Genomic DNA, 27,679 nt, shown 5'->3' on the forward strand with positions numbered 1-27,679 from the left:
GATCCCACCCTCAGTGCAAGGCCTTGCCACCTGGTGCCCTTTGCAGCCGTACTGTACTGCTGGAGGACTTCCAGCAGCAGCAAACATCCGACAACAGAATGCGGGCACTGCAAGGAGAGGGGTGTCTGTTCACAAACACCAGCACATCACTAGGGCTCTGCATCTGCATGTGTGCCTGTCAGTCACTGTGGGATCCCGCTTCACATCTACAAACCCCCCCCCCCCCGGTGCAGAGAGGGGCAGCAGAAGGGCAGGGTGATATTTATCCCGTTGCACCCAGGAGCGCAGCATCGGCTTCCTGCACCAGGCTGAGGGGGAGGTCAAAATTTCCCTTGTCAATGAACTATGGGGTGCAAACACCTGCACTGGGGATACAGCTCTGGGGTCCCACCGCTGTGCAGAATCAGTGTGCTGGGAGCAATGGGGTTGGTGAGAGGAAGCAGGGATGAGGGGCTTGAGCACATCCCTTCCATAGGGCCAGACCCACATGGCTCTTCCAGAGGACCTCGAGCAGTGTTCAGATGGCACATGGGAGCTACCAGCCCAGCAGCACTCCACACAGCTCTGGAGGAATAGCAGGGGTGGCTTTACACCATCACGGCTTGTTTTACACCATAGGGCCCGGCGTATGCGCAGCACCAGACAGCGGTGCAGCTCATCCCCAGGCACCTCACCAGCACAGCCTGCAACCGCGCTTCCGCCGGGCTTCATTCAGCGGCGGGGAAACACCGTCCTGCCACAGCGCTGCACCAAGGCCCAGGGCCGCAGCAGGGTCCAGCAGGCTGTGCGCCATCTCACACCCGCACGTGGCCGAGAGCCGCTCCCGGCCGTGCGAGCAAATGGGCGCGGCGGGCAGGAAAGGGTTCTGGCAGCGGCCCCGGGCCGTGCCGAGCTGCCAGGCTGGCCTGCCTGCTGGCGGGCAGCGCGGGAAGCCGGGGGCTCCGTGCAGCCTTCGGGGCCGTGGGCGTGCAGACACCCGCATCGCCTGCACGCCGGTTCACCCGAGGCGAACGGCTGCCGCCCTCTCCGCTAATTGCTCTCTGCTCTGCTCCTGGGGGAGGCTGGTAATTAGGCTGGTACCCGGTAGATGGAGGGGAGGTTGGAGCAGAGGATTCGCTCCTTTTAACTTGATGAAATGTGCTCCGGCTGGAGATAATGACACGATGGGCACTTAGCGCCTCTCAGCCCAGGGCATTACGGTGATACGCAAGCAATCGCGGAGCCCGCTGGGGATGTGTTTACAGCCCCGTTTCGCAAAGCCGGCGCGGGGAACGGACGGCAAGGGCCGGCCGCGGCCCACCGCCACGCCACTCCCGCTCGAGCTTAACGCCGGTGGCCGGCACAGCCGTCAGCGCGGCGCAGGGCTGACAGCGGCCCCGGCTCCGTTGCCCGGCCCCCCCGCCTTCAGCCCGCCCCCGGCCCGCCGCCTGCCTCTGCCGCCGCGCAGGCGCCGCTCCGCCGCTGCCCGGGCTGTGGCCGCGGCCGTGGCCCGGCGGGCTGCGGCGGGCAGCATGCGGCAGTCCCTGACTCAGCAGCGGCCGGGCGGCATCGCCCTGCCCGACTCCGTGGGTGAGTGAGAGCCGTACCGGGGCCGGGCCGCCACGTCGCGGGGAGGGGTGCGGGGCCGCGTCCCCGCAAAGCGCGGCGGGGGGCTGCACCGTGCGCTTCGGGCGGTCGGGGCAGAGCCCGGGAGCGGCGGGGCGGCACGGCGGTGTGCGGGAAGTCGTGCACCGGGGAGCCCCGCCGGCAGCTCGCGTTCGCCCGCGGCCGCCGTGCGAAGACGGCGTTGCGGAGGTCTGACGCGGGGACGGTCGCTTTGAAGGCGGCGCGCGTTCCGTTTCAGCGAGAGGAGCCGAAGCGGTGCGCGCGGCACGACTGCGTGACACCGTTCTGACGGCCGGGCACGGCGCTGCGTGTGCGCGCAGCCCGCACTGCCCGCCTCGGGGCACCGGGCGCGGGCTGCGATCCGGAGAGGCGTGGGGCTGCGCTGCGCGGCTGCGCCGGCCGGGGCGGGGGGGCGGGTCGGTGTTCTCGGTGTGCGGCTCGGTCGTGAGCTCGGAAATAATGTCAAAATGTCAGCGGTGTCCCGTCCATCCCTGGAGGTGTTCAAGGCCAGATTGGAGGGGGCCTTGGGCAGCCTGGTCTGATGTTAAATGGGGAGTTTGGTGGCCCTGCTTGTGGCAGGGGGGTTGGAGATTCGTGATCCTTGAGGTCCCTTCCAACCCCAGCCATTCTGTGAAACAAGTTCCAAACGCACAGGCAGTGTGCTTCGGGCTCAGTGTTTGCTGTCACCTCGCGCTCATCCCGCCCCATAGAGCCGCCCTGCACGGCGCTGCAGGGACCCCAGCTGTGTGAAGAGCACTTACCTCTCACGTCGCGGGGGTCAGCAGGTCAGTGACCGCGGTGCATTGAGGTGTCCTGGAGCACTGCAGAAGTGCTGGTGTTTGGGAGGCAGCAGAAGAGTGGATGTAGGATCATTCAGGCTGGAAAAGACCTTAAAGATCATCCGCTGTTTCCTCTCGTCCTGTTGCCAGTGAGACCAGCCCTGCTCTCATTGCAGTCACCTTTCAGGTAGAGGAAGAGAGCAGTAAGGTCTCCCCTCAGCCTCCTCTTCTCCGGACTGAACAGCCCCAGTTCCTTCAGTCTCCCTTCATAGGCCATAGGCCAGTCTCTCTTCATAGGCCCTTCACCAGCCTTGTTGCTCTTCACTTCCATTCCTTTCTGTACTGAGGTGCCCCAAACTGAACACAGCACTGGAGGTGAGGCCTCACCAGTGCCAAGTGCAGGGCAGGATGACTTCCCTGGTCCTGCTCACCACAGCACTCCTGATCCAGGCCAGGATGCCATTGGCCTTCTTGGCCACCTGGGCACACTGCTGGCTCATCTTCAGCCCACTGCCCATCAGCACACCAAGGTCCCTTTCCATCAGACAGCTTCCAGCCACTCCTCCCAAGCCTGTAGGGTTGCCTGGGGTTGTTGTGACCAAAATGCAGGGCCGGACACTTGGCCCTATTGAAACTCACACAGTTAGTCTCAGCCCATTGATCCAGTCTATCCAGGTCCCTCTGTAGTGCCTTTCTCCCCTCAGGCAGATCAACACTCCTTTCCAGCTTGGTGTTGTCTGCAGACTTACTGAGGATGCACTCAATCCACTTGTGAAGATCACTAATGAAGATGTTCAATAGGAGCAGCCCCAGTACTGAGCCCTGGGGCACACCGCTCGTGACCGGCCGCCAGCTGGATTTAACTCCACTGACCACAACTCTTTGGGCCCGGCCATCCAGCCATGTTTCACCAGCAGAGCGATGCCCATCCAGACCATGGGCAGCCAGCATCTCCACGAGGGTGTTGTGGGGACAGTGTCAGAGGCTTTACTGAATTTTCGTGGATTGTAACATAGAGAAGTCTAGGTCTATAGACCTAGCTTATTCTCAGATTTGGGAGAATAAAATGAGAGTGCTGGTAAAAGGTGCTGCCTGGGCTGCTCCAATAGTTACTTGTTTAGCTGCCTAGATATTAATTGTAGCTAAATGCTTCTTGCTTTTGGTCCTTGCAGTGTCCCCATACTTCAGTTACAGCTGCACTTAAGAGCACGAGCAAGAAGCTTGCAGGGGCATTTCCTCCTGGAGACACCAGAGGGTCAGCAGGATGCTCCTTTCCTTGCGCACACCTCCTGGCGCACTGCCTTGTGTGGCTGATGGCACCATGCAGCCCATGGAGTGGCTTGGTGAGGGCACCCTGCAGTGGGTGTTGTGCCTGCACTGTGCAGGGGCAGGGCAGAGCCGTCCCCATGCAGAGAGAACTGGTTTGTGCCCAGCATGGCTGCCGGGGTGAAGGCAGATGACATGGGTGGCTTTGCTGCAGATACCTGCAGATATACTCACACCCTACGGAAGGGTCTGTAGGCACCTGGGATGCACATCTTCAAGACAGCAAGCTGCCTTTCGGACCTGAGGGACTCCTGTCTTTGGCAAATGTGGGCAGGGCAGTTGTGTTGGGCTTGGCCAAGTCCTCTCCGCCCAGCTGAGGTATGGATTCATCTCTGCACTTGCCAAGGAGCCTGCGTGCCTCAGGTGGGGTGTCCCTTGGGTGACCTGCTGTAGAGAATATGCTTGGCAGGAGTAAAGGCAGCCCTGCGCTCTCTTGGGGTGCATCCCTGCCCTGCTTCTGAGTACCCTGTGAGGTGCAGCTGGGAGCCTCTGGAGTGGGGAAATGTGTTTGCCTGCTCCATGGGTGCTCTGGGGAGCCCTGTGCTGTAGGTTGTGATTTGGAGATGTCCCAGGGCAGCAGGGAACCATTACAGCCCATTGCTGTGCCAGCTGCTCACTTCTACTTGGTTGTGTTTGCATAACGTATGACATAGAATCACAAGGATTGTTCCGAAAAGTGATTTAAAGATTGCAGAATAGGCACTGAACAAGCACCCCTGCAGATGTTGCTGAGCATAAGATGGAAGCCAGCTTTTCTCTTGTCTGATGGGATCACTGTTTTATATTTATGCTCATTTGGGAGATCTATAAATACATTTAACAAAAAAAAAAAAAAAAAAGAAAGAAAGAAACCAGAATTAGGCAGCTGTATATGAGTTTCCCTAATCCACAATTCATTATTCAAACATCTAAAAATACCTGGTCCTTGCTGAAAGTAGGGGGTTGCTGCCGCAGGAGGAGTGGCTGTGACTATTTGGAGAACTGTGGACACCTTGTGACACGTTTACAGCCAAGATTTCCCCCATCAAAACAAGTGGCGTACAATATGGCTGTTTGACTTAACGTGAGCAGACAGACCAGAAAAGAAATGAGTGCCTTGTGGTAGTGTTTCTCGTTAGCTTGTCCCAAGGAGGATCTACTGTATTTAAACGAGCTTTGCAAAGTTATGGTTCTTAGGGATTTCTTCATCCATATCTGAGCAATGATATGTAAATGCACATTCAGGTATCCGAGTAGAGATTGATAAAGCACATTATGAAGGTGAAAAGAGGCGGCTAGAACAAAGAAAGGAAATTCACTGTGTTGTGGTTGGTGGTGGGAGGAAAAATCTGTGATACCGTGACTGTCCCCAGATGGAATTAGCAAATTGTGTTGTATGTGTGTGTTTTTAGGGTCATTCAATAGAAGAAAAAGAAATTCCCTCTACGTAACTGTGACTCTCCTCATTGTGTCAGTATTAATTCTAACGGTGGGCCTAGCTGCTACAACAAGAACCCAAAATGTGACTGTTGGAGGTTATTACCCAGGGGTTATTGTAAGTATAGAACTCCTAGGTAGGTCTAGAAAACGTATTGCCTACGAAGTCCCTTGTGATGCTGCAAATGTTATAAAGGGTGATCTTGTTCTGAATACTAATGTATGCTCAGCTACTTCATTGCCATTTGGTTTATTTGTTTTATTATTATTTTGCACCTGCTGCTCATTCCCATGCAAAAATCCCATCCAGTCAAGTGGCAGTTTCCCCAGAGCTTAGGTAATTACATGCTTTTGATCTAGAAGCGAGACAGATATATAGGTCTTACATCAGTCAAAGCAACCTGAGTACTTTGTTTGCATGCATCAGATTAACTCCAGCCAGCCAGGACCAGAGGTGCCAGGAACAGCAGGGAGTCTAGATCTTACAATGAAAGTGTTCCATCTGAATGGACCCACAGAGATCATCAAGTCCAATTGTGAGATACTGCTCAGGTGAACTTATGATCCTAACGTTCCTTGCAGAAGTTTCAACAGCACTTGTCTCCGCATGGAGAACTGCTCTGGCAACTTGCAGGCAGAGCATCCAAGTCAAAGCAGCTAATGCATTGATTTTTATTTTTCTTTAAATCAACAAAGGAAAATGGGCTAACTGTAGCTTCAAATAGCTTAAGCCAGAGAAGCCCTCTGGTGCCCAGCATTTCTGCCAGCAGAGTACAGCCCTTTGCAGAAGTACGTGGGGAGACTACCTCATGCCCATCCCAGCCAGCACTGCATGAGCCGTACAGCACATCCTGGTCTGTTGCTGTGCGTGTCTGAGGCATCTTGTAAGGGAGCACAAAAAGGACTAAGCTGCAGCTACTCTTGGGAGCTGAGCGTGGCCACAGCCCTCCAGCTGGATGTTTCTGGTGTGACAGCCTTGGGTGCTGCACTGTTGGGTTCAGAGCCTCACAGTTGGAGGCTTAAAGCCAGCTCAGATAGGCAGAGAGCTGGTTTTGCCTTCTTGCTCTCTGGTTTATTTACTGTGCACAGCCGATCTCTGGGAAGCTTTTACTTCTCTGTGGACGAGCTATTCTACAACTGAAGAAAGCCCCTCTGCAGCCCTTTGTGCGGAATGTTGTTACCAACAGCATTTAGTCTCTTTGATTTCGGATCGTTCTTCTGGCTTGTCCCAGTAACTCTGCATTAAGACCTGGTGTTCTAAAAAGAGCGGCAGTGAGGAAAGGTGCTGAGCAGGATGGCAGGCTGGCTCCCAGCTCCCCGCACTGTCAGTGTGCAGGCCTCTGCCTGGAGCGCCGCAGATGGCAGGCAGTGGTGCGCAGCCCCGTGACATCTCCCTTGCTGTTTGTGCTCCAGCAACGTCAGCATCGCTGACATCTTTCCTGAAACTCGGTCTGCTCAATGGTTTCATGAATTCCTGCGCTTGGGCAGGCGGAGGCAGCCTGCCTGTGTGTGTAGGCCCTTCACCAGTTTCCCCCTCGGTCCATTAATCTGCTGTGTGGAAATGCGTGACGACCTTGCCTGGCTTCCCAAATAGGAAAACGTTCCCATTTGCTGATGGATGCTTCAGTAGGCGCTGAAAGCAGCCGACGCTTTGTAACAAGCCGGGCCCTTTCCCTTTGCTGTGCTGAGGGGGCCCACTGCGGTGTGGGCTGCTGGGGAGGTGGCCCTGAGCGGCAATTTCTGCAGCGCGCAGCAGCTCTGCACCACCGTGGGGGCCGTGCACATGAAGCCAGGGGCCCCTGTGTGCCAGCATGGTGCTGCACTGCGTTGGCGAGGAGCAGGAAGCAAGGAGCCGCAATGCTCTGGTGTAGTCTAGCTTAGTGCCCCTCAGCCCAGGGCCGCAAAGCGAGTGAGCGGAGCAGGGAGCTCCATCTGCAGTCACACAGCAGCCCTGTGGAAATCTGGGTGGCGAGCAGCTGCCCTGAATTTGATGGCTCTATATACACGCTGTCACTGTCATCTGGCTGGCACAGGCTTCTCTAAGAGCAGATCTGCGCTGTGCCATCTGGCCTCCAGGGCACTCCTGGCCTGATGCTCTCTCCTGCCCTGCTTTGATCTCCTGTCTTGGCCAAGCAAAGAAGCTTCTGTCTGCAGGGAGATAGGATCCCCCTGGCCTCTGCTCCTGAGGAAGAACCAAAGTAGGCACTGCAGATCTTCCATCCTTCAGGGGGATTTTTTTTCTTCTTTTTTTTCCCCCACAAATAATGCAGTTCCTCACTGATGCATCTAAAAGAGCTGGAGCTGAGGACATGATGGCGTGTCTGTAGCCAGGCAGCTGTCACCCTCAACCATGACCACCGATCCCTTCACAGCTACTTCTGTGAACCCTTCAACTGTGCCTCCATGGGAAATAGCATCAACTGTGGATGACTGATCCAGGCTTGGGAAGTCTGGATTGCAACAGTAATGCTCAGTTCCCCTAGCAGTAACCATCAGGCAGGCACAGAGGGCAAGTGCCCAGCAGCGGCCACATCTGTCACTGCTCTTTGCAAGCCAGCCACGTTCAGGAAGGGGACAGCACCTCTGTGAAGGCCACGGACAGAACATGGCTCTCAAAAGTCTCCTTTGCTTTTCCTTGTTAAAGGCTGTCCATGTGGTACAAGTGCTCTCCCCAAGTTAGAACAGCTTCAAGCATTGGTGTAAATGATTGACCTTTCTTAGGCTTTTACTGGCAGAACTTCTTCTCTAGTGGTTCCTTGTCAAGCAAGTTGATCTGGGGCTCTCCTCTGGGAAAGCATTTTTGTTTGTATTCTGTATCCTTTCAGACAGTCCGATCCACCAGCAGGTAACAGTGACATAATTCATGCACATTTCTAAGGTCTCTGGTGAAGAAGGGTGGTTTTTTTTTTCCCCATTAATTCAGGATGAGAATCCACTGATTTATCTTTGCCCGTTAGATGTAGTGGATCACCCTAATTTCTTCTTTTTGAATTATCTTGAATTATGTCAAGTCTTTCACCTCTTGGTTTGTGGCTGCTCTGAAGTGCCACGTGCACATTTCTTTTAAATGTGTTAGATCAAGTTTAAAGGGGCGCAGAATGGTTTTCTTGAATGTTTGCATTAGGATTGCATTGCCAGACAACTTCCCTGCTGCTGGATATCACCAGACTGAAAATATTACCAGGATCTGTCTCTCTGTAATGTCTGGATTGCTGATCTTTTGGACTTGAAATTGAACTTTAAGACTCCCCTTACTTAAAGAAGATGAAGATGGTTGTTTGCTCAGGCTGAATAAAATAATAAGGGACCAACCCAGGGGCAGTTCAGCAGCCCCCCAGCTCTCTGCCCCATCTGCCTACAGCCAGGGTAACTGAGCACTGCCGGGCATCATCGCTGTGCTTCACGCCATGGTAGCTGGTGTCTGATGTGGGGACAACAGTCTGAGAGCTCAGGGTGCAGCACAGACAGGATAGATGGGAAGCAGAAGCCGGGTCAGCTGCTTAACTTTAATCCCCTGCTGCTGGAGACAGCAGCCCTTGCTGCCTCTGGTGTCGGCACCAAATTTTACAGGGATTAAGCAGAGCAAGGTAAGATTTGACACACACTCTTCATCGTATTTGTACCTGCTAAGCTCTGCTCATGCTTCTCCTTGTTAGTACTGGGTTTGTTAAAGCTTTGCTTTCTGTTCTGACATCTTAAATATCGAGTCCAGGTTACTTGGCCTGTTCTTGAGTCACTGCAGCTTATTTGTGCCTTACTCTGCTTCCTCGGGAGCTGTTCAGTTGCTTAGCTTTCTTATCCAGGTCTTTACCACCCTCATCTATCAAATGACTTTGTAGCCTGCTGAATAGGAGCAATAGCAATTGCAGGACTTTCCCAGCATTTCTCTTTGCCAACTCAGAGTTCTGCTACGCACTGATAAAAGACCTTTCTGATTATGACCCTTACAGAAGCGCTTCTGGATCTCCCTCTGTAGTGCGCAGTTCCCTGTTTTTAGCCTGGTTGAGGTGTGCTGTGTCCTAGAAACGTCTCCAGCTTAGCTAAATAGCTTACGGCCATAGAGAAATGGGGTGGAAAGCTGCTCCTAACTGGATTTGCTGAGCTGAAATGATAGCAAGAGGAAGAGATGCTTTTGCTGGATTAGCTCCTTCTGTTAGCTGGGCTGGTGTGAGCTTCTGGTAGAAGGCCAAGGCTGATGAAGTGTCGCTCCTTCAACTGAGGGAGGAGTAGAAGGTGCCAAAAAAACCTGTTTCCTCAGTATGAGTTCTCTTTTATTTCACACTTTGTATCAAGAAACTGTGAGCTGAAAACTTAGGTGATTGCTCACATCCTTGGTGAGGTTACCGGAGTCTGGTCCTGAGATTGCTAGTGGTGCCCTGCTAGGTCTGCATCTGAGTCCATGTCCTCATCCACCCATTTCTGAGCATTACCAGGGAGGGTGCTGGAGACAGAATTCATCCTTTTGGTTTTTACACATGCTCTTGGTGTTATGTGAGGGGTATGCTTGACAGTCCCAGCTAGTAGAAGACTCCACTAACTTCCTTGCTGAGGGAACAGTGCTCATGAATTCAGTGTGCTCTTTTTGTGCTTCTGGATTTATGTCCTGTCTGTATGTGAGATACTTCGGGTGTCTTCCTGATCTAAATGCTAACAATATGTTGTCTTTCAGCTTGGTTTTGGGTCATTCCTTGGAATAATTGGATCAAACTTGATAGAAAACAAAAGGCAAATGGTAAGTTCATGATGCAGTTGTTTGTTTTTCAAGACTAATTCAGATTCTGTGTGTAAAGAATGTTACTGGTTTTCCTAACCCTTCCAGGCTAGTGTTGCATGCCTCACGAGAGCTATAGATGGTTCCTGGCAGCCCAGGAGAACAAGGCTGTTAACCCAGATACTTTTCTAAATTTGAGAAAATGCTCAAAGAAGCACAGAGTGACTATAGACTGTCTCATTGAACTCAGTGGGATTTTTCAAGGGCTGGAAATAGAGTGTTTGGAGATTTCAGGATACTTGGCACTTCACAGACTTATGCCCAGCACATTTTACGTTGAGCTGTCACAGTATGTGACACGTAATAGCCTAGGTATAATACATTTATTTTAAATCTTTCAAAATAAATTCCTGGAGGCGTGAAGCTCTGTGAAAACTGCTTTTGGCCACATTCTAATCCAAGGAAAGGACAGAGAAGGAGATCAAACAGCCAACCCAGAGACTGGAGGGGAAAGCCAGCAGGGGGCCCATCAGAAAGCCAGGTCTGAGGCTGAGTGCTCAGAGCTCTCTGCTTGGGATAGAAAATTCTGCTCTGGGAGAACGAATGACTTGAGACTGTGAGACGATGAAAAGAATCAATATATTCCTTGTTTTCAAACATCTCTTGAAGCAGGAATTAAAACCAGTACATTTTTTTGTGCAGTAGAGCTGCAGTTGGGGTGTGAGAAGCATGGAAGGTGCTGCTCACGCCAGGCATGCAAACCATGACTCTCTGGTCTCTCCTCACACTGCAAGGAGGGTTTCTCATGCTGAGAATCTTTGTGCAATGGGGACAGAGCACCCAGATTGCCTTCTTTGATAAGCTGAGGAGACCTGTGTGTGGTTCATGTCTCTTATGTCCACTAGGCATGTCTTGCAGGTGCTGTTTCACAACCCTCTCTCTTTTCACCTGTGCTGAAGGCAGCCGCTGTAGTGCTTGGAGCATCAGCAGCTGCAGTCTCCATCCAAACTCTGCCCCACACCTTAGTGGCAAGGTCCCTGCAGGTCTTGCCACTGTGAGATGGCACGGGGGAATGAATGGTGCTGCAGCTGTCTGACCCTGCAGCCTGTCCTGCTTGCTCACCAATGTTGCCGGCTTTTGGAGCAGCGGAACTTCCTCTGCAGGGGGGCTCATGGATGCTTAGCAGTGTCTGCTGGTAAACAGGGCTAATGCAAGTTTGGCTGAGGGAGTCTGGAAAAATTCCCGCATGTACTGGGCTGCCCTTTGCTTTGCTAGAAATGTAATCCCCGCAGAGCATGGTGCTGGCAGCAGGGAGAGGGTCAGACAGAGCCTTCAGGAGAGGAAACCTTTCTTTCCCAGAATCAGACAGGGTGTGGGGTAGGTGGGCTTCACGGTGGCTATTTTTTGCTCTTTTTACCCTGACTGTGCAAGAAGAGAACGTCCTGTTCCGTCTGTCCTTGTAGTGTTTCCAAGCCTCTCGCAAGCTGCAGGTCAGAGCCTGGTTGAGTAATCGTTACCTTACACGAATCCATTTCGCACATAACTGCCAGTAAATAAACTGGCTACTCTTCAAAGATGCCTTTCTCAAAGCACAAGAGCTCTCTGTCCCTCTGAATAAGAAAGAGGGCCAAGGAGGCAGGAAACCAGCATGGCTCAGCAAGGACCTGCTGGGCACACTGAGGACAAAGAAAGGTGCCTACCAGCTCTGGAAACAAAGCCGTGTCACCTGGGAAGAATACAGGGATGCCACCCAGACTTGCAGATGTGGGATCAGGAAAGCCAAGGCACAGGCAGAACTGAACTTGATGAGGGATGTGAAAAACAATATAAAGACATTCTACAGGTACATCGGCCGGAAGAGACAGGCCAAAATGAGTGTACCTCCTCTGGTAAATGTAAAAGGAGAGCTGGCTTCAAGAGAAAGTGGAGGTACTGAATGAGTTCTTTGCCTCAGTCTTCACTGGCAGCCAGGATTCTAATATTTCTCATGTCCCTGAGCCCTGCATCCCTAAAACTCTAGGTTGGTAAATCCCCCCCCACTGTAAGGGTACAGCAAGTCCGAGACCGTTCATGAGACTGAATGTGTACAGGTCTATGGGGCCAGATGGCTGCATCCCAGGGTTCTGAAGGAGCTGGCTGTGGTGGTTGCCGAGCCGCTCTCCATCATATTTGAAAAGTTGTGGCTGTCAGGTGAGGTCGCGGATGACTGGAGGAAGGGTCATGTCACTCCTGTATATACAAGAAAGGGAGCAAGGAGGACCTGGGGAACTACAGGCCAGCAGTCTTACCTCTGTACCTGGGAAGATCATGGAACAGATCCTCCTGGATGATATACTTGATCACATGAGGAGCGAGCGTGTGATCCGAGACAGTCAGCATGGCTTCACCAGGGGAAGGTCATGGTCACCAATCTGGTGGCCTTCTATGATGGAGTGACGGCGTTGGTGGACAAGGGGAAGGCGACCGATGTCATTTAGCTGGACTTAAGCAAGGCCTTTGACATGGTCCCCTACCACATCCTCATCTCCAAATTGGAGGGATGTGGATTTGATGGGTGGACACCCAATGGATAAGGAATTAGTTGAAAGGCTGCAGACAGAGGGTGGTGATCCATGGCTCTGTGTCCAGGTGCAGGCCGGTAACGAGCGGCATCCCCCAGGGCTCTGTCTTAGTACTGGTGCTCTGTAACATCTTCATCAGTGACATTGATGACGGAATCGAGTGCACCTTCAGCAAGTTTGCTGCCAACACCAAGCTGAGTGGTGCGGTTGTCACAGTAGAAGAAAGGGAAGCCATTCAGAGGGACCTCAACAGACTTGAAAGGTGGGCCTGGGTGAACCTGATGAGGTTCAACACAGCACAGGGCAAGGTTTGGCACTTGGGCCACAGGAATCCCAGGCATCCATACAGACTGGAAGGAGCTCCTTGAGAGCAGCCCTGCAGAGAAGGACCTGGGGTTTCTGATGGATGAAAAACTGAACACGAGCCAGCAGTGTGCATTGCAGCTCGGAAAGCAAATGGGATCCTTGGCTCCATCAGCAGAGGGGTGGCCAGCAGGGACAGGGAGGTGATTGTGCCTCCCTCTCTGCCCTCGCAGTAGGCAGAGCTGAGTAGACACACAGTAGCTGTTGCTCATGGTCTCCATGTTTTATTCATGTCTTGCTTCACCCAGGGGTGCTTAATTTTACAATGGGCAGTCTTGCCCATTATATATTTCCATAGTGCCACAGGCAGTGCAGAATGCTTTCATTTTTCATGGACTTCACCGGAGCCCTTCTTTAAGACAGTGTGCGTTGCTCATTACTCAGTCACTCGTGGTGATGTCAGGATGAGCTAAAGGCAACTTCTGCAGCCATGTTCCTGTGCCTGTTTCTGCCCAGGAGCTGGCTGAGGAGCACAAGGACCTGAGCGTGCCAACTTGGCCAAAGCAAGAACTGACCTGAGTCTGAATTCTCTCCAGTCTGCAGACAGAAATAGCCAGCTCCCCTTTCTCCCACCGCAGCAGATTGGCTTTCGTGCCGCGTGTCTGCGCCTTGCACTCAGCAGAGCAAGGGAGAGCATGGTGGTGCCAGCACTGAGGGGAGCTGCGTGGTCAGTGCTTTGCCAGCTAAAAGTCAGCACTTTATGATGCTGTGTGACAGCCGCTCATGCCGTAGGAAAGGCGTTACTACCAGCTTCACAAACCTTGCGTCGATGTAACGGTGTCCAAAGGCAGCTCCAGAGCGGAACCCGCCTATTTTAGGTTCCTACGTTATCCAGACGTCTTGTCTGAATGCTGCTCAGTGTAGCTGACTTCAGGCTTCTTTTTCTGCAGCTCAGGGAGAGGAAATTGGCATATGTGAGGGCAGCAAACCCATTTCTGACACTGGATCCTTGGATTCTAATGAGGCTGTTATAAAAGTATCATAATTAACTCCGTATCATTTTAAATAACCATGTTAACAGTTCCTATCTGCCAGTGGAGAGGACAAATAACATAATTGTGTGTACAAAGTGTTTGGCTCATTTCCCATCCCAAGGGTTATGCTTTTAAGGGGGGATATCCTTTCATGTATGCATGAAGTGCAGGAAAGTACAGAGGGAAACTTAGTGCAGAATAACCAAAGCTGTAGAAAAGCATTCCTTCTACTGGGATTGTAAGAAGCTGCACTTTTCCCCATTCTGTGGTTTCACTGGTTGTGACAGAGAAACAGTGTGGCCGTTGTAACTGACTGACAGTGCCAGAAATGGAAGCCACTGTGGCTGGTGGGCTGAGATGGCCAGAGGAACATTCGTATGAGCAGATTGCCTGCAGCTCTCTGGGTTGCAGGGAGAAGAAATTCCTCTCTGTGGGGAAGAGTTAAGGACAAGCAGCAGCCAGAAGAGGAGGTGTATGGTCAGCCTAAGTTTAGCGCTCTGGAGTCGGGGAAGGTCTTATATTACAGTATCAAGTTGTCTGGCACAACTGTGCTGCTCCTGCTGCCTTGCCTCTACCTCCGTGGGAGAGCAGGCGCCTCTGAGACACACATCCCACTGACTTCAATGAGACCAGTCTGTGCAGCCTGGGCAAACATTGGGGTCATTGATTGCTTGAGGGCTTATTGACTGTGGTTTCTGTATCGGTGTGGAAAGGACACAAAATGTTTGGTTGTGGAGAAGCACATGACGCTTTGCTTTGTTTTCCTTCCTTAGCTGGTTGCATCGATCGTCTTCATCAGCTTTGGCGTCATTGCTGCATTCTGCTGTGCCATAGTAGATGGTGTCTTTGCTGCCAGACACATAGTAAGTGCTTCCAGGAAAACCAGAATCCTGCAGTGCTTTTACTCTAGGAAAACAGGTGATGTGTTCACATCGCACATCAGACCACATCCAACTCTGTGAATACGTGTCGTGTGCTGAATACTGGTTTAAATTGTAAAATGTAGAAAAATGTGCCAGCTTTACAAAAATATCCTGAGATCAGCAGTAAGCATTAAGATGTTAAAACATTGCTTCAGTTTTTCTGTCTGTGCTTCATGTGTTTAGTGAATTAGCTGGTGCCAGGTGATAAGGTGGGAACAGTTGCACGTCTGACTTTGCGTGTTGTGTTAGCAGAAGCTTCTAATGCTGATTGAACTGCTGGGTGTTGCAGTCGAGGGAAGCCATTGGGTACGAAGCTCTTTGAGGTGCTTCAGTGCAAACAGGAAGTGATTTCAGTGGGCTCCAAGCCCTACTGTGCTCACGACCGGTCACTAGAACAGAGGGACGTGCAAAAACTCCAGCTATTAGTGTAACAATGGAAAAAAACATGGTCCTGTTTGAAGTTTTAAGTTCAAACTTAGAACTGCAGATTTTTTTTTTCCCCTGCAACGTTGATGTTTGATGGCTTTTCTTAGAAAATAATTTATTTTTGCAAAATGGGATTTAAAACATTCATTTTGAGTTTATTTGTAATCAGAATGGAAAGAAATGTCAGGATGGCACAGTTACCATCAGCTCTTTGTTCTTTGTTGTAAGGCAGACTCCTCTTTCCTGCCTTGGTTTGTTCAAACAGTAAAAGGCTGCGGGGTGGCCAGGTTTGCTTGCAGGGCAGATGGAGTTCTGCAGGTGTGTGATAGGTCCCTGTTGGTGAGCAAGCCGTGACCGCCTCTAACCCCTTTCAGGGGCTTGGTGAAATGTGAGCACTGATAAAAGGATGAGGCTCATCCAACTCCTGGCTGATCCCGGCCACGTGGATTGGAGCCCCGCAGGTTGGCTGAGATTCAGGGCTCTGTCCTGGCAGGCTGGGTGATGATGTGAGCGGGCACTCGGTCCCACCCGCCGCCAGCATGCTTGTGTGTCTGCGGCGGAGCAACGAGGGCTCTGGTTTCTGCCTCTTGATTAACGGGTGTGCTTTTGGCCTCTCTTCACCTCCTAACCACCCAAGAATGTTGCCGTCTGCCCAGAGATGTGCTCCCAGCACCCAAGCACATAGTGTTCCCTCTGGGGTACTGTGTGCCAGGTGACACCCGCAGAGCAGGCCCCTGTGCCTGCAGGACGGCCGCGGCACGGCGCGTCCCCACAGCTGATGTGCACAAATGGGGGAGCTGCCACTGCCTGCCCTCGGCGCGGTGGGAATTCAGCATTGCGTTTTGGGAAGCAGGCTGTCCGTGAGCGAGAAGGTAATGTGTTTGTTTGTGAGCTGAGCCGTCCCTAATCCTCCAGAGGTTTCCCCCCATTCACTCAGGAGCCCAGAAGGACAGATTTCCCGACAATTTGATGATAAATTGTAATGATTCAGCATGAAGAGCCCTTGGAAACACATCAGATGGCCCCGGGAGACCTCTGGGGATATGAGGAGTGAATGAATAATCTATTTCTCATGGGGCAGAAGCCCTGCCTGGGTGAGGCTGGCTTAAGAGCTGCTGCTCCCACGTAGCTGCCACAGACATGCACCCCACAGCACTGCGTCCAGAAGCTCTTGGGGGTTGGGGTGGTGGCTGCCATGGCCGGATGCTGAGGCAGAGCAAGGCCAATCTGAAGCCTGGCCCAAAGGCCAGCAGGTTTGGTTTTTGCTGGGGCATTAAACCTGGTGCTCTTCTTTTGGCAGGACCTGCGGCCACTGTATGCAGGACGATGCCAATACTACTCCAAGAGCACCACACCACCAGAGGTGAGAGCAGGTTGGGCTGTGCTGCCTCCTCACAGGGCTAGCTTCACCTTGCAGGTGTAGAAGCCTCCCACCAGGCTGCTGCCACCATCTCCAGAGCTCTGCAGTCAGCAGCAGCTGGGAGTCAGGGCTGCTCTCCTCCACCAGAGGTGCCTGGAAAGGAGCAGGCAGAAAGGAGGGGGTGGGAGAGGAAAACACACTGATTTCTGTCAATCTTCAGCTGCACACAAATTACCAGAGCAGAATGTGGATTCAGAGTCCAGACAGCAGTAGTTCCTGCTTGTGTCTTCTCCACAGAGAAGCCCTGTGAGGATGGGTGTTCATGCCACACCACGTTAGTGCATATGGACACTACTGACTGTGCTGAGAGTCCCTCTAGGTTTACTCCCACCTTTCTGAGGAGTTAGGAATAACTATGTTTCACCTTAAAATGCTTGAGGTGCAAATAAAATATTATGGCATGGTACTGGTGGGGTCCATTCTGTTTTTGGCCAAAAGACTGTCCAGATTAGCTTTGGTGATACTACCCACAGGCAGTCAGTCTCTTTTCTCTGTTACTTTCCAGTATGGGAATCTTTCCCTCAGTTAGTGTCAGCCTCTTGACAATTCCGTGCCCAGTTTGCCATCTGGGGAAGCCTTTCTTCAGCAATGCCTTATCTGTTTGCAGGAGTTGCACAACCCACTTCCTACTCAGGTGCATGCTTATCTGTGACTTCCCTGGGGTGGAAGGATGGGGCTGATCTGCTCTACTCCCATGCATCTTTATTCCAGACTGCCGTCTTATAAGAGCTGTGCTGCAAGATAAGGAAAGAAAGATCTCCCTTGGGCTGATCTTTGCATCAGTGCAAAATTACACATAGAGCAGGCTAAATGGCAGCAGGAATTGTTTGGTGATTGTGTCCATATGTGCTTTGTGTTTCTTCTGAATTCACACAGGCAGTCTGTCACCCACAACGTCGTGCACCTTGCACACCGAAAATAAAAACCAACACCTGCTTCTGCTGCGACCTGTACAACTGTGGAAAGTGAGTAAGCTAGAAATACCATTCCTGGCATGGGGAGAGCAAGCAGTGTGGTGGTTTGTGGGTTTCTGAAGGGCCAGGATAATGCTGGACCAAAGTATTGATTAATGACAGCTGTTGTGGGAGGGGAACCGAAGCGACTGTTGTTTGCCATAAGGACTCAGTCAGAAAGGGGCCATGTAAGAGTAAAGGGGTACAGGAATTAGGCTAAAGCCATGCCAACTATGTGTAAGCACACTTCAGGCCAGCCCAGCTGGAAGAGTGGGTGAGAGTTCCCATTACTTCCACTGCTGGCCTTCCTCCCTTTTTTCCCTGATGTACTTCATCCTAACCTTCCTTATCTGTTGCATTTTATTTAATTTTAGAAGATAGTTATGAAAACTGGGACGCTGTTCTTCCTCATTTTCCTCATTGTTTTGTTCTTCCAGTACAGTTCCTCCAGTAACAGGAGGAGTGTTCACGAGCTAGTGCTACCTGCATGCTTATAAATGAGTGTCACAGCACTGTGCAAGGAAGAGATGGAAGAGTGATTACCAATAGAGCACCCCTGCACGGTGATCTTGCTGTTGTTAGATCACCCCATGGCTGCTGTGCTTGAACTAACCTCAGCACACATACTGCTTAAGTCATTTAGAGTGTCTGGCCTGTGTCAGCAGAGAATAAATGATTTTCTTAGTGCCAGCTCTTGCCTAGGGCTGTTTCAGGGTTAATATTTCTCATGGGCTGGCCCCCACTTAAATCACTGACTGATGGTAGGAGATAAAAAGATTCTATTAGGAGAGGGTAGTTTTGGGTGCTGGGAAGGGTAATCCCTGGTTTCTGTAGTGTGTTGTTTCTGTATAAGAATTTGCAGAACAGAATTTGTTTTTACTAAATGAGGGGAATGACATAGAAGTGATTGGAACAGAAAAATCTAACTGTTCTGTATTACTGGGTGGATTTTTCCCAGTCAGCCAGGTTGAGGGTTCTGCCTCTGACCTATTTTCCCTTATTTTAAAGCAGTTATTTCAGACTTAATCTTGCTTGGTGCCACACAAGTGCTTTGCACTGAGGAGGTGCTGGTTCTTTTGGGACCTCAGTGGAAAAGGCACAGACACTGAAGGCTGGTTAGCTACTTTATTGTGTATAGGGTGGAAATTACACAAGTGACAGCAGCCTTGCATGCCTCCTAATGCTGAGAGCCCCAGCTGCAGCAACCTTGGGCAAGTCCCTTCATGTTGAACCCCACACCGGGCTCTTTATCATTGCAGTATTTTTCAAAGCCTTTTATCTTTGGTGCTGAATATCCTTGATGATGAAGCAGGGTTCACTGAGAACAGTACACTCTTACACATCTGCATTAGAATGGGCTGTGCAGGCAGTACGTATAGGCTGTGCTGTTAAAGACTGTCCGGGTCTGTGCTCATGTTTCCTAGTTCAAGTTGTTCAGGCTATTAAGTAGGGCTTTGCAGCCAAGCCACTCGGTTAATCTCTGCCTCGATTCTGCTTGAAATTGTTGTCTCCTCCACTGCGATCTCTTCTGCAGTGAGTCACTACAGCAAGGGTTGGGAAAAAAGAAAAGGAGAAGCTGAAAGTGAGTGACGAGGAAAGGAGAAGGCTCTTGAGGAAGAATCCTGCCAGCCCATGCCATGGTAGCGATGGGAAGGACGAGCACTTGAGTAGGGGAGGCTGAGACAGATGTGCTTGGTGGCTGGAGGCCAGCCATGCTGTCCTGCATTCCTCCCATCTAGCTGCTCGTGTGGCCGTGAGAAGCCACCAGTGTGGCCCTTCCTTGGGACATGGACTGGTTTCTCTATGTGATTCCAGGTCAGATCTGTCCTTGGGAGGCCTCCAGGACAAAGGTCTGGCTCTGGAGATTTCAGGTGATGGAAATAAGAGGCAGATCCAGACTCAAGGGCAGTTTCATATTAGTAGCTGGCAGGACTTCTTCGTTTCACAACATATCAGGTCATCTCTTCTGCTGTTATCATGCACGGAGATCTTAGATGCCACGAGAGTGGGATCTAGCAGGCTTTATCCCTGCTCCCGGCTCAGTGGTCAGATCCAGGCTGTCATTAAATTGCAGATAGCATTTTACTGCCCATTGGAAGTGCTTCGGTTTTATTGCGTGGTGCATTTTTTTAATCTTTTTTTTTTTTCCCTATCCAGCAGAGTAGAGATTTCTGGAGGATACTATGAATACATTGATGTCAGCAGCTGCCAAGACATCATCCATCTTTACCACTTACTTTGGTCAGCAACAATTTTGAACATAGTGGGGCTATTCCTGGGGATCATTACAGCAGCAATACTTGGAGGTTTTAAAGACATGGTAAGATGGTACCAATTTCTTCTGCATTAAAGCAAATAAATCAAATTGCCTTTTTAAAATAATCATGAAAACAACTGTTGGTATTTCTGTGCAAATGATCTTTGCATCACTGGCCAGGAAGAAGAGCATGGAAAGAACTATGAGGAAAAACTGAACACAATTAGAAAAGGTGAAAATGCGAAAGAAATGTAGACTTTGTTTTCAAAAGGAACCTTCCCAGAGGTGTTGCAGTACCAGGGTGAATACAAATGAACTTTTTGTTTAAACCAGATGTTCCTTTTAATTGCACTGCCCTTCTACAAGGAAATGCGTGCTGGTTGTCCATGAGCTGTTGATTTCGTGGCACGAGTTGGGTTCTTCCTCCTGATTGTGAAGACGCAGTCTGAACAGCCATCTTGTTTTAGTAGTAGCATGCACCAGGCTGTTGCCAGGCTTGTTCTGGGACAGAGTTGAGCTCCATCTAACAGACACACTCTGCTCCTCTAAATACTCCTGTGTTCATTCAGCTGTCTGGTGTTGGTGACTGAAGTTGTCTGGGTTAGTGGCTGAGATGCTCTCTTTGTTTTAACAGACACCTTCCCTGCCTACGCTGAACTGCACGGTTGAAAATGCACATCCTACAGTGTCCTATTACTCAAGGCCACAGGTGACATCTTACAACACCTACTACCACAGCACTCCTCACCTGCCTCCCTACTCTGCATATGACTTTCAGGTACAGAACATTACAGTTTGTTTTCTTTCGTTGGAAGGTTAAATGCAGTCTGCAGGACTCTGGAGGCCTGTCTCTCGATCATTTACACAGTTTAATTTTCCTGTTCACACAAAGAATACCAAAGCTTTCCTTCTAGCCACTGGTGCTTGGCAGCACTCGCTCTTACTAAGACAACAAGCTCTCCTTGAAAAGAAGGCAGTAGGGCATGCTGCCTGCTTCCCCTGCTGTTCACCAGTAGAGGCCACATTAAAAATAGGCACTGCCTCAGGCACCTTGCTGTGCACCAATGATAAAGACAAAGCGAGGTGTCCAGGTGCTGGTTTGTATTAGGCTGACTGCTGTGCCTGAGAGAAATAGATGAGCTTTTGGAGGAAAGCTCTTTGAGCTCTCAAAAACACGCATAGACTGAAAAGCTCATCTGTTTTTCCCACGTGCTTCAGCTGGTCTAAGAACATTCCCTGCAGACACCACTGCTGCTCCAGTCTCTGTTCTGAGTCATGGAACTTTGCTGCTAGAAACAGTGATTTCATTTGAATCCTGCTGTCATTGTCAGTTTTCACTTGTTGAAACAGATGAGATTGTTTCACCTCAGCTCTTCCTTCAACTGGATGTTACTGGAGTGGTGGTATTAACTTCACATCTTACATTTTCTTTGTGACTATCACAGCTGGGGACTTTTTTTTAATTAACAAGAGCTTAAGGTCTTGGATGTCAGTTTTGAGTTGTGGTCTGCAGTAGCCGCAATCACTGTCATCAGAGCTGTGCATTAAAGGTATCTTGCATCTAAACAGATTTGGATATATTGCTAAGGCCACTGAACAACGCTGTTGTCAGAATATCCCAGAAATATTTGAACATCAGAATTCCTGGGACTTATCTGTACAGATTTTTGACTCATTTTTAAGGTTAGTGCAATCCAAAGCAGTCAGCAGTGCTGTGTAACTTTTTCCTGTGTAGAGATTCTAACCTCAGCATTTTACCTAAGCAAGCTTCTCTACAAAGTCCATTTGCCAGACACTCTGCTGATAATAAGCACTGTTTCATTCTGTGCCTGTCTGTGCTGCAGTCCCACCAGCAGAGATCTCAGCATGGGTGGATTTGCCCTGCTTTTCAACCAAAAGCACTGCTGGGGCTCTCCTAGCGCACGCATCTCAGCCACCAGATGAAAGCCCCCTTGTCTCACTGCTGTGGTACTACAGGCGTTGGCTTAGGAGCCGACACAAAAGCTGGTCAGCAATTAAGGTAATCTAAATTTAAAATAGCCAGGTCTCACTTTCAGGTGCTGTTCTAAGTCCAAGCCTTGCTTTTCTCCAGGAAATTTGGGAGCTCACACGGGAACATCAGCTGAGGCCTCTGGTAGTGGATGCTCTTTCCCTTGTCTGATCTGAGCACTGTCTTTGCCACCTTGATGCCTTCTGCCCTGCTGTCCCTGTGGTGGTGCATGGAGCAGGCCCACCCTCGCTTCCTTGCTTCTCCAGTCCCTCTCAGAGGCTGCATTTCCTTCGGTGCAAGAATTGCCTCATTCAGCACTTCCCAGTGTTGGAAATATCCAAATAATTTTGTCAGGACAGTATCTCTGATAAAAGCAGATTTTATTCGCGATTGCAATGGCGGGGGGGGATGATGCCAGGCCTTCCGATGTCTCTTCAGGCACTTCCTCAGGCAGGCCATCACTTGTTCTCTGGTTTGATCTCGTGCAGGATATTCTTGCAGTGTGTGTGAAAAATATGCATATATACACCTACATACAGAGTGTGCGGTCCTCGGAAGGTTCATCTAGAAGATGTGATGTGAACTATCAGAGATCTTCCCCAAGTTAAGTAGAGGGACTCCCAAAAAGGACAATGATAGCGAAGATCATGAAATAAAAAAATATATATATATTATCCAATTCTAATGCAGAAACAACATTTGATTCCCACCCCAGCCATTCACCCATCTTTTCCAAGAAAAAAAAAAGTCCTGCATTTCTTAGGCAGTTTGTGACTCTGCATCTCTGCTTTCTCACACAACAGTAAGACTAGCTCTCTGGTTTTTGGAAGAGCACAAGTCAATGGGAGTTAGGAACAGCCAGCACTATGGCAGGTGGCATCTGCTGGCAGAGTGCTGTGTGGTGACAAGGGCTCTGCGATGGGCCAGCACAGGAACCGGGCAGGAGGAAACCCACTGGGATGGCAGCAGGCTGCGTGCTGTGCCTCCCTTTGTGTGGTCTGGTGGCCAGGGGCAGTTAGCTGAGTGCATCTCTGCCCCCTGGCACTTTGCCTTCTGTGAGAGGGTGCAGACGGGCCCACTTCAGCCCAGCAGCAGCGGCATGTTCTGCCCCAGGTCTCCCATTAACAGAAGGAAATGAGCGCCGTCTTCCCAAGGGCCGGATGGATGCGTTGGCAGGGACAGGCTCTGCAGAGGCAACAAAGGCAGCTCTCCTCCCAGCCCCGGGCTGTTGCCAGGCAGCAGTGCTCAGATGCTTGGTGGGCTGGCTTTGCTGCTGGTGCCTGCTGTGCTGCTCTAGCAGCGTCTGTCCAAACAAACATCTCTGCAGGTGGGGCTGCACCGGTGGGATGAGCGTGCGTTGGAAAAGTTGCCGTGTTCTTTCAAACAGGAGTGATGCGTGTGACTTGCTGTGAGCTTATAGGTGGCCAAGCTGGTTTTTGTGGGTTATATAGCACAGAATCAGCTGTCATGGGTCAGTTCTAGAGAGGTGGTGCAGGGTTTCAAAAATGCACTGCCGAGATAAAATCCAACCTTGAATACTGTTTGCAGCTCAGCCTGGTGGGTGTGAGAGCTCTGCTCTGCTGTGGGCCCCTCAACAGTGCATCCTTCCTTCTGCAGCTCCCTGCTCAGAGTTGGCACTGCGTGCCCGCGCCCAAAGGACGAGCTGCATCCAGGGCAGCACAAGGGGCCCAGTCCTGGCTCTGAGCAGGAATGTGCTTCTCCTCGGGAGTGCAGGGTGCTGGGAGTGGGGCCCAGCGCCTTGCCCAGGCTGCTCCATGAGCATTGCTTTAGCATGGGCCAGGTGGCAATGAGGAACGCAAGGCTGAGCCCAGGAACGTGCTTGTCAGGGGTAAAATTACGGTGCATTACAGCCAGGAGAGCAACGTGAGTGTCAGTATTTCATTAGCTGTTCAGAATTAATTTGTCTGGCCTATTTCTGGACAGAACGTGACATGGTCACGGCTCTGTGTCAGTGCCAGCATCATACGACCCAACGTACTGTGGAGAACAAAGGTGCTCCAGAGAGCACAAAGTAATATTCAGGCATGTACATATTTGCTACGTGAAGCTTTTGAAACTGGAGTAAATTGCTTGCTGCCATTATTATTATTTTAATTAAGAAAGTGTCTGCAGCCTGTTTGTTACCAGTGGCTGATACATGAAAGCTGAGATGTGAAAGAGCCTCATCAGTTTTTGGTTGTGCAGGCTACCTGAGATGCAAGCAGGCGCACAGCAGAAGCGATGGGAGAGAACCAGAATGCTCCTTCCATTTCAGGTCTCATGAGTTTCATTACACAGCACTGTTACTGTGCTTACCGTGAGCACAGTGAGCGATTCAGGTGCTCTCATGTATGTCTGCACGCTTTGCAGAGCTGAGTCTTAAAATACTAATCTTCCTCTGCTCTGTAACGTAATCCTGTTTTACCACTGCTCTTCACAACTGGAGACGTTACGGCATTCTTGCTTCCTCCCTGCAGCATTCCAGTGTGTTCCCAGCCTCCACTCCCTCCGGCCTCTCGGACGACCCGCAGTCAGTGTCACCATCTCCCAGCTACATGTGGTCCTCCAACGCTCCTCCTCGGTACTCGCCACCGTATTTTCCACCTTTTGAAAAGCCACCACCTTATACACCGTAAAGAACGAGGGGAAAGAAGAGCGAAATACTTGCCGTTGAAATGATTGTGAACATTTTGTGTTTGTATCTTGCTGTGGGAGGAAGGGGGGAGTAGATACAGAAGATAATTGCAAACATGAATACTTGATTGGACAATTCGTTCTTGCGAGACTTATTTCAGAGGTTTAACAGTGGGGTGTGAGGAAGGGGACATACTGCTCATGTTTTGCAGGGGACCTAAATTCCAACCTCCTCATTTTACAGCGAGGCTCATGGAGTCCTTGGTTTTTAATAAAGTGCAGACGATAGATTCTGGTCTGCCTTAGTCCATCTTGAGCCAAGCTGAAGTAAGGGTAGCCAAGATCCACAGCTGCCCAGGGGTATCATTCTGCTCGAGGTGAGGGTGCATGCAGACAGCTCAACCTGATGCTTGTTTTGTTTGGCCTTTGGCCACCACTTTTGGGGGATTTTGTGGGGCTGCAGAGCTTGGCTCGTGTCACTTGGTTACAGTCTATGGGATGGAAACCCTAGTGAGGAGCCGGGATGTCTTTAATAGAGGTAACTTCATAGGGTGTTTTCTTAGGTGTCTAGCAGAACAGTGGGAATCTTTATTTATTTATTTATTAGGGAAAAAGCTTTAATAAGCTCTATTAGCTGATTTATTTGAGGACATTTCTTAAGATAGAAGGTGAAATGCAGTTGTCTGTCTTCCAAATTCTATGTCATGATGCCGAAGTCAAACCGCCTGGGTGGCTGCACTGCCTGCATCTTCAGAAACTGCCCGCAAGTCATTGAAACAATGCAGTGGAAACACTTTCCTTTTGCTTGGTTAGGATTTTGTTTTAAGCTTGTAATTTTAACGGGTTGAATCAGCACCTTGAATAAGCAGTGTCTTAGTAGCTGTGTTATGGGCCGCACATATGGAATTTCCACGAGTAGTTCTCCAAGATGTAAGTCTCACATGGATAAAATTCAACACCGTGTAATATAGGATGAAGCTGATAGGAATTTGCAATTATCGTTGTGACTTTCATTTAATCTTCAGCTGATGACTGTGCTGATGGATCTAGATTCCAACAGATTTTGCATGCGTCCTGCATTACAAAAGAAGGTCAGCTTTGTTACGTGACACAGCGTCCTGTAAAGTGTGGTTTTACTCCAATAAGTGACCTCAGATGATGGCTTTTAGATCTGAGCTGCTCAGCCTGAGCATTCCCAACTGCTTGCTTCAGAGAGGAAAAAGTGAGGTATTGACATTTTATTCCTTATTTCCTAAAAATGGACTTTGCATCAGATTGCTGGCCCTAATTCCAAACTGCCTACATTTACATTCAGCTCTGGTGCAGACAGGAAGATACCCAGCAGCTCAATCTGGCATGCAGAATATAAAACTGGTCCACGTGCCAGGGGAAAAATCCACGGTTACGTATTAAGCTGTGGCCTCTCTCTACTTTTCATCTAAAAGAAAGTGAAATGCTGTCAAAATGGACAATGGACGCTCAAGTCCCTGATCTCACTTTTCAAGGTACACCACACTTTATAATGCTGTTTTCAATACTGTGCATTTGCAAAGCCCGTAGGCTAGGCTGTGTGTTAACCTTCTCATTCCACTGCCCACTGCTAGGGATTGATCAGTATGTCAGCCAGCTCAAGGAGGGCACTGCTTCTCCAGAAACAAACGTAGCTTTTTCTCCAGCAACAAGTGAAAAGAGAAGCTGGGGAAAGGAGTACAGTCACAGGATTTGAAGCACTGGTGTGTGCAGAACACATCCTGCTGGCATTCTGTTTTACTGCGGATGGTTCAAGCGCAGCTCTTGGAAATCTGCATACTGAAAACAACATATTAGGGTCTCATCCATTTTATATTGCATTTTTCTGAATGAAATCTTGTTCAAGAGATTGTGTGCGATTTCACATCTACCCACAAACCTGGCATTTGAAAAGGCCACGCTCACTTAAATCAGAAAATTCGGTATTGCTGCACCTCTGAAATGGGAGATCCCAGCCCTGTCCCAGCACCAACACACACGACACCATTTGTGCCTGTCTACTGAGCAGGGCTCGGGGGGCCGGGGCAGCGCAGGGCAGGGCAGAGGCAGGTCTGGAGGTAACAGAACCCAGAGGCAGAGAAACAATAAGGAAACAATTGTGTCATCAGGTTTGATTTGACAAGAAACACTGAAATTAGGAAATTATCGATCCGAATTCTTGTTTTCTAAGGCATATTTAAGCAAAAAGTACATTGCTGCTTTAAATTCACTGTAATACGATGAGGCCGTTGTCACATTTCAAAAATTACCTGTTTGATTTTTCTGTTGAATTAATGTTTCCTTCCGCTCAAGTAAAATAAGTGTTTCATGTGAATGCAACCTTCTGCACTGTGGTCATCATTCTTACAGGAATGTAGAACTGTGAACCATCTGTACCCTTTTATTACTTTACCAAGGTCAAATAAACTGGTGTGACTTTTGTAAGCGTTCATAAGCTGCATTTTGTGTTTCAGCAAGTTTTGTGTTTCAGCATTCATCAAGGAATTTGGCGTAACTGCACCTCTTTAACAACAAACTGTATTTGCTGTATTGGGAAACTGGTGGTTCCACCACAGTGTTGATGTTTTTTCTTTAATTCTCTTAAGCCCCAGGTCCTCCTCCAGCTTCACTGTTTAGCAGCCCTGCTCAAAGAAGAAAGCAAAGCATTCCCCCCCAGATGCAACCAGTGGGGCATGCGCTGCTGCTCGGATGGAGCGGAGCAGTGCTATGAAGTGCTGCTCCTCCGCCGTGTTGAGGAGCTCATCTGTCACTGAAAGGAAGCATGCTGCACATCTCTAGAATTAAACTTTTTATTTTTGCCATAGAAAGCTCTAAGAACTAATATCAAGTATTGATTAATGAAAAGTAGAACTTTAAAAAGTACGTTAAAGAAAGGCTGTACAAGTATATACATTCCAGACGTGGCAAAAGTTAGCAGTGTTTCACATGGAACAGTTCATAGGTAACAGCTGTCGAACTCAATGCTCTGTGTAGCTGTTCTGCATCTTCCTAAGCTGCATGCCTTAACGGGACAAAATAAATGAGCAGCCGGTTTTTTTAATCTCCGTTTTTATTTCATTCTTTTACTGGAATGCTCTGGTATGAATCTCCAAAGAAAGCACACGGTGCCGACGCAGCCCCCGCCAGGACATTCTGCAGCACATCCCCTCGGGTTGCTGGCTGTGTGAGAATGGCCGTGAGGTTTGCTGCTGCACCTCTGAAATGGTCCAGTTCTATGCTAGTGGTTTCTCAGATTCCATCTTTTCCTTTCCTTCCCCCAAGGCCGATTTCCTAGGAGTCGCGTAACGCCTTTCATTAAGTTAGTCTGGAAG

The 27,679-nt window shown here is 50.0% G+C and overlaps 1 protein-coding gene across 4 annotated transcripts; it reads left to right on the forward strand.

Moving 5' to 3' along the window:
- The first annotated feature begins 1,447 nt into the window (after positions 1-1,447).
- Positions 1,448-27,408, forward strand: TMEM255A (transmembrane protein 255A). 4 transcript variants are annotated; one of them, XM_048959441.1, is made up of 9 exons: positions 1,448-1,569; positions 5,102-5,244; positions 9,796-9,858; positions 14,509-14,598; positions 16,385-16,447; positions 17,381-17,469; positions 19,615-19,777; positions 20,349-20,492; positions 24,182-27,408. In XM_048959441.1, exons 1-9 carry the CDS (start codon positions 1,512-1,514, stop codon positions 24,338-24,340), a joined length of 972 nt encoding a protein of 323 aa, XP_048815398.1. In that variant the 5' UTR covers positions 1,448-1,511; the 3' UTR covers positions 24,341-27,408. The 4 variants fall into 4 exon arrangements, with proteins under 4 accessions (XP_048815398.1, XP_048815399.1, XP_048815400.1 ...); XM_048959442.1 differs by having other exon boundaries at positions 19,618-19,777; XM_048959443.1 differs by lacking the exon at positions 24,182-27,408 and adding an exon at positions 21,807-24,173.
- Positions 27,409-27,679: the final 271 nt, after the last annotated feature.

This window comes from Lagopus muta, chromosome 13 (genome assembly GCF_023343835.1).
Source record: "Lagopus muta isolate bLagMut1 chromosome 13, bLagMut1 primary, whole genome shotgun sequence".
In the NCBI taxonomy this organism is placed as follows: domain Eukaryota; kingdom Metazoa; phylum Chordata; class Aves; order Galliformes; family Phasianidae; genus Lagopus; species Lagopus muta.

Bases quoted from the DNA above. Each gene is read 5' to 3' on its own strand.
- TMEM255A (XM_048959441.1), top strand. From the start codon at position 1,512: ATGCGGCAGTCCCTGACTCAGCAGCGGCCGGGCGGCATCGCCCTGCCC. The intron at 5,245-9,795 runs GTAAGTATAGAA...GTTGTCTTTCAG, and splicing joins GTTATTACCCAGGGGTTATT to CTTGGTTTTGGGTCATTCCT. The intron at 17,470-19,614 runs GTGAGTAAGCTA...TTCCCTATCCAG, and splicing joins GACCTGTACAACTGTGGAAA to CAGAGTAGAGATTTCTGGAG.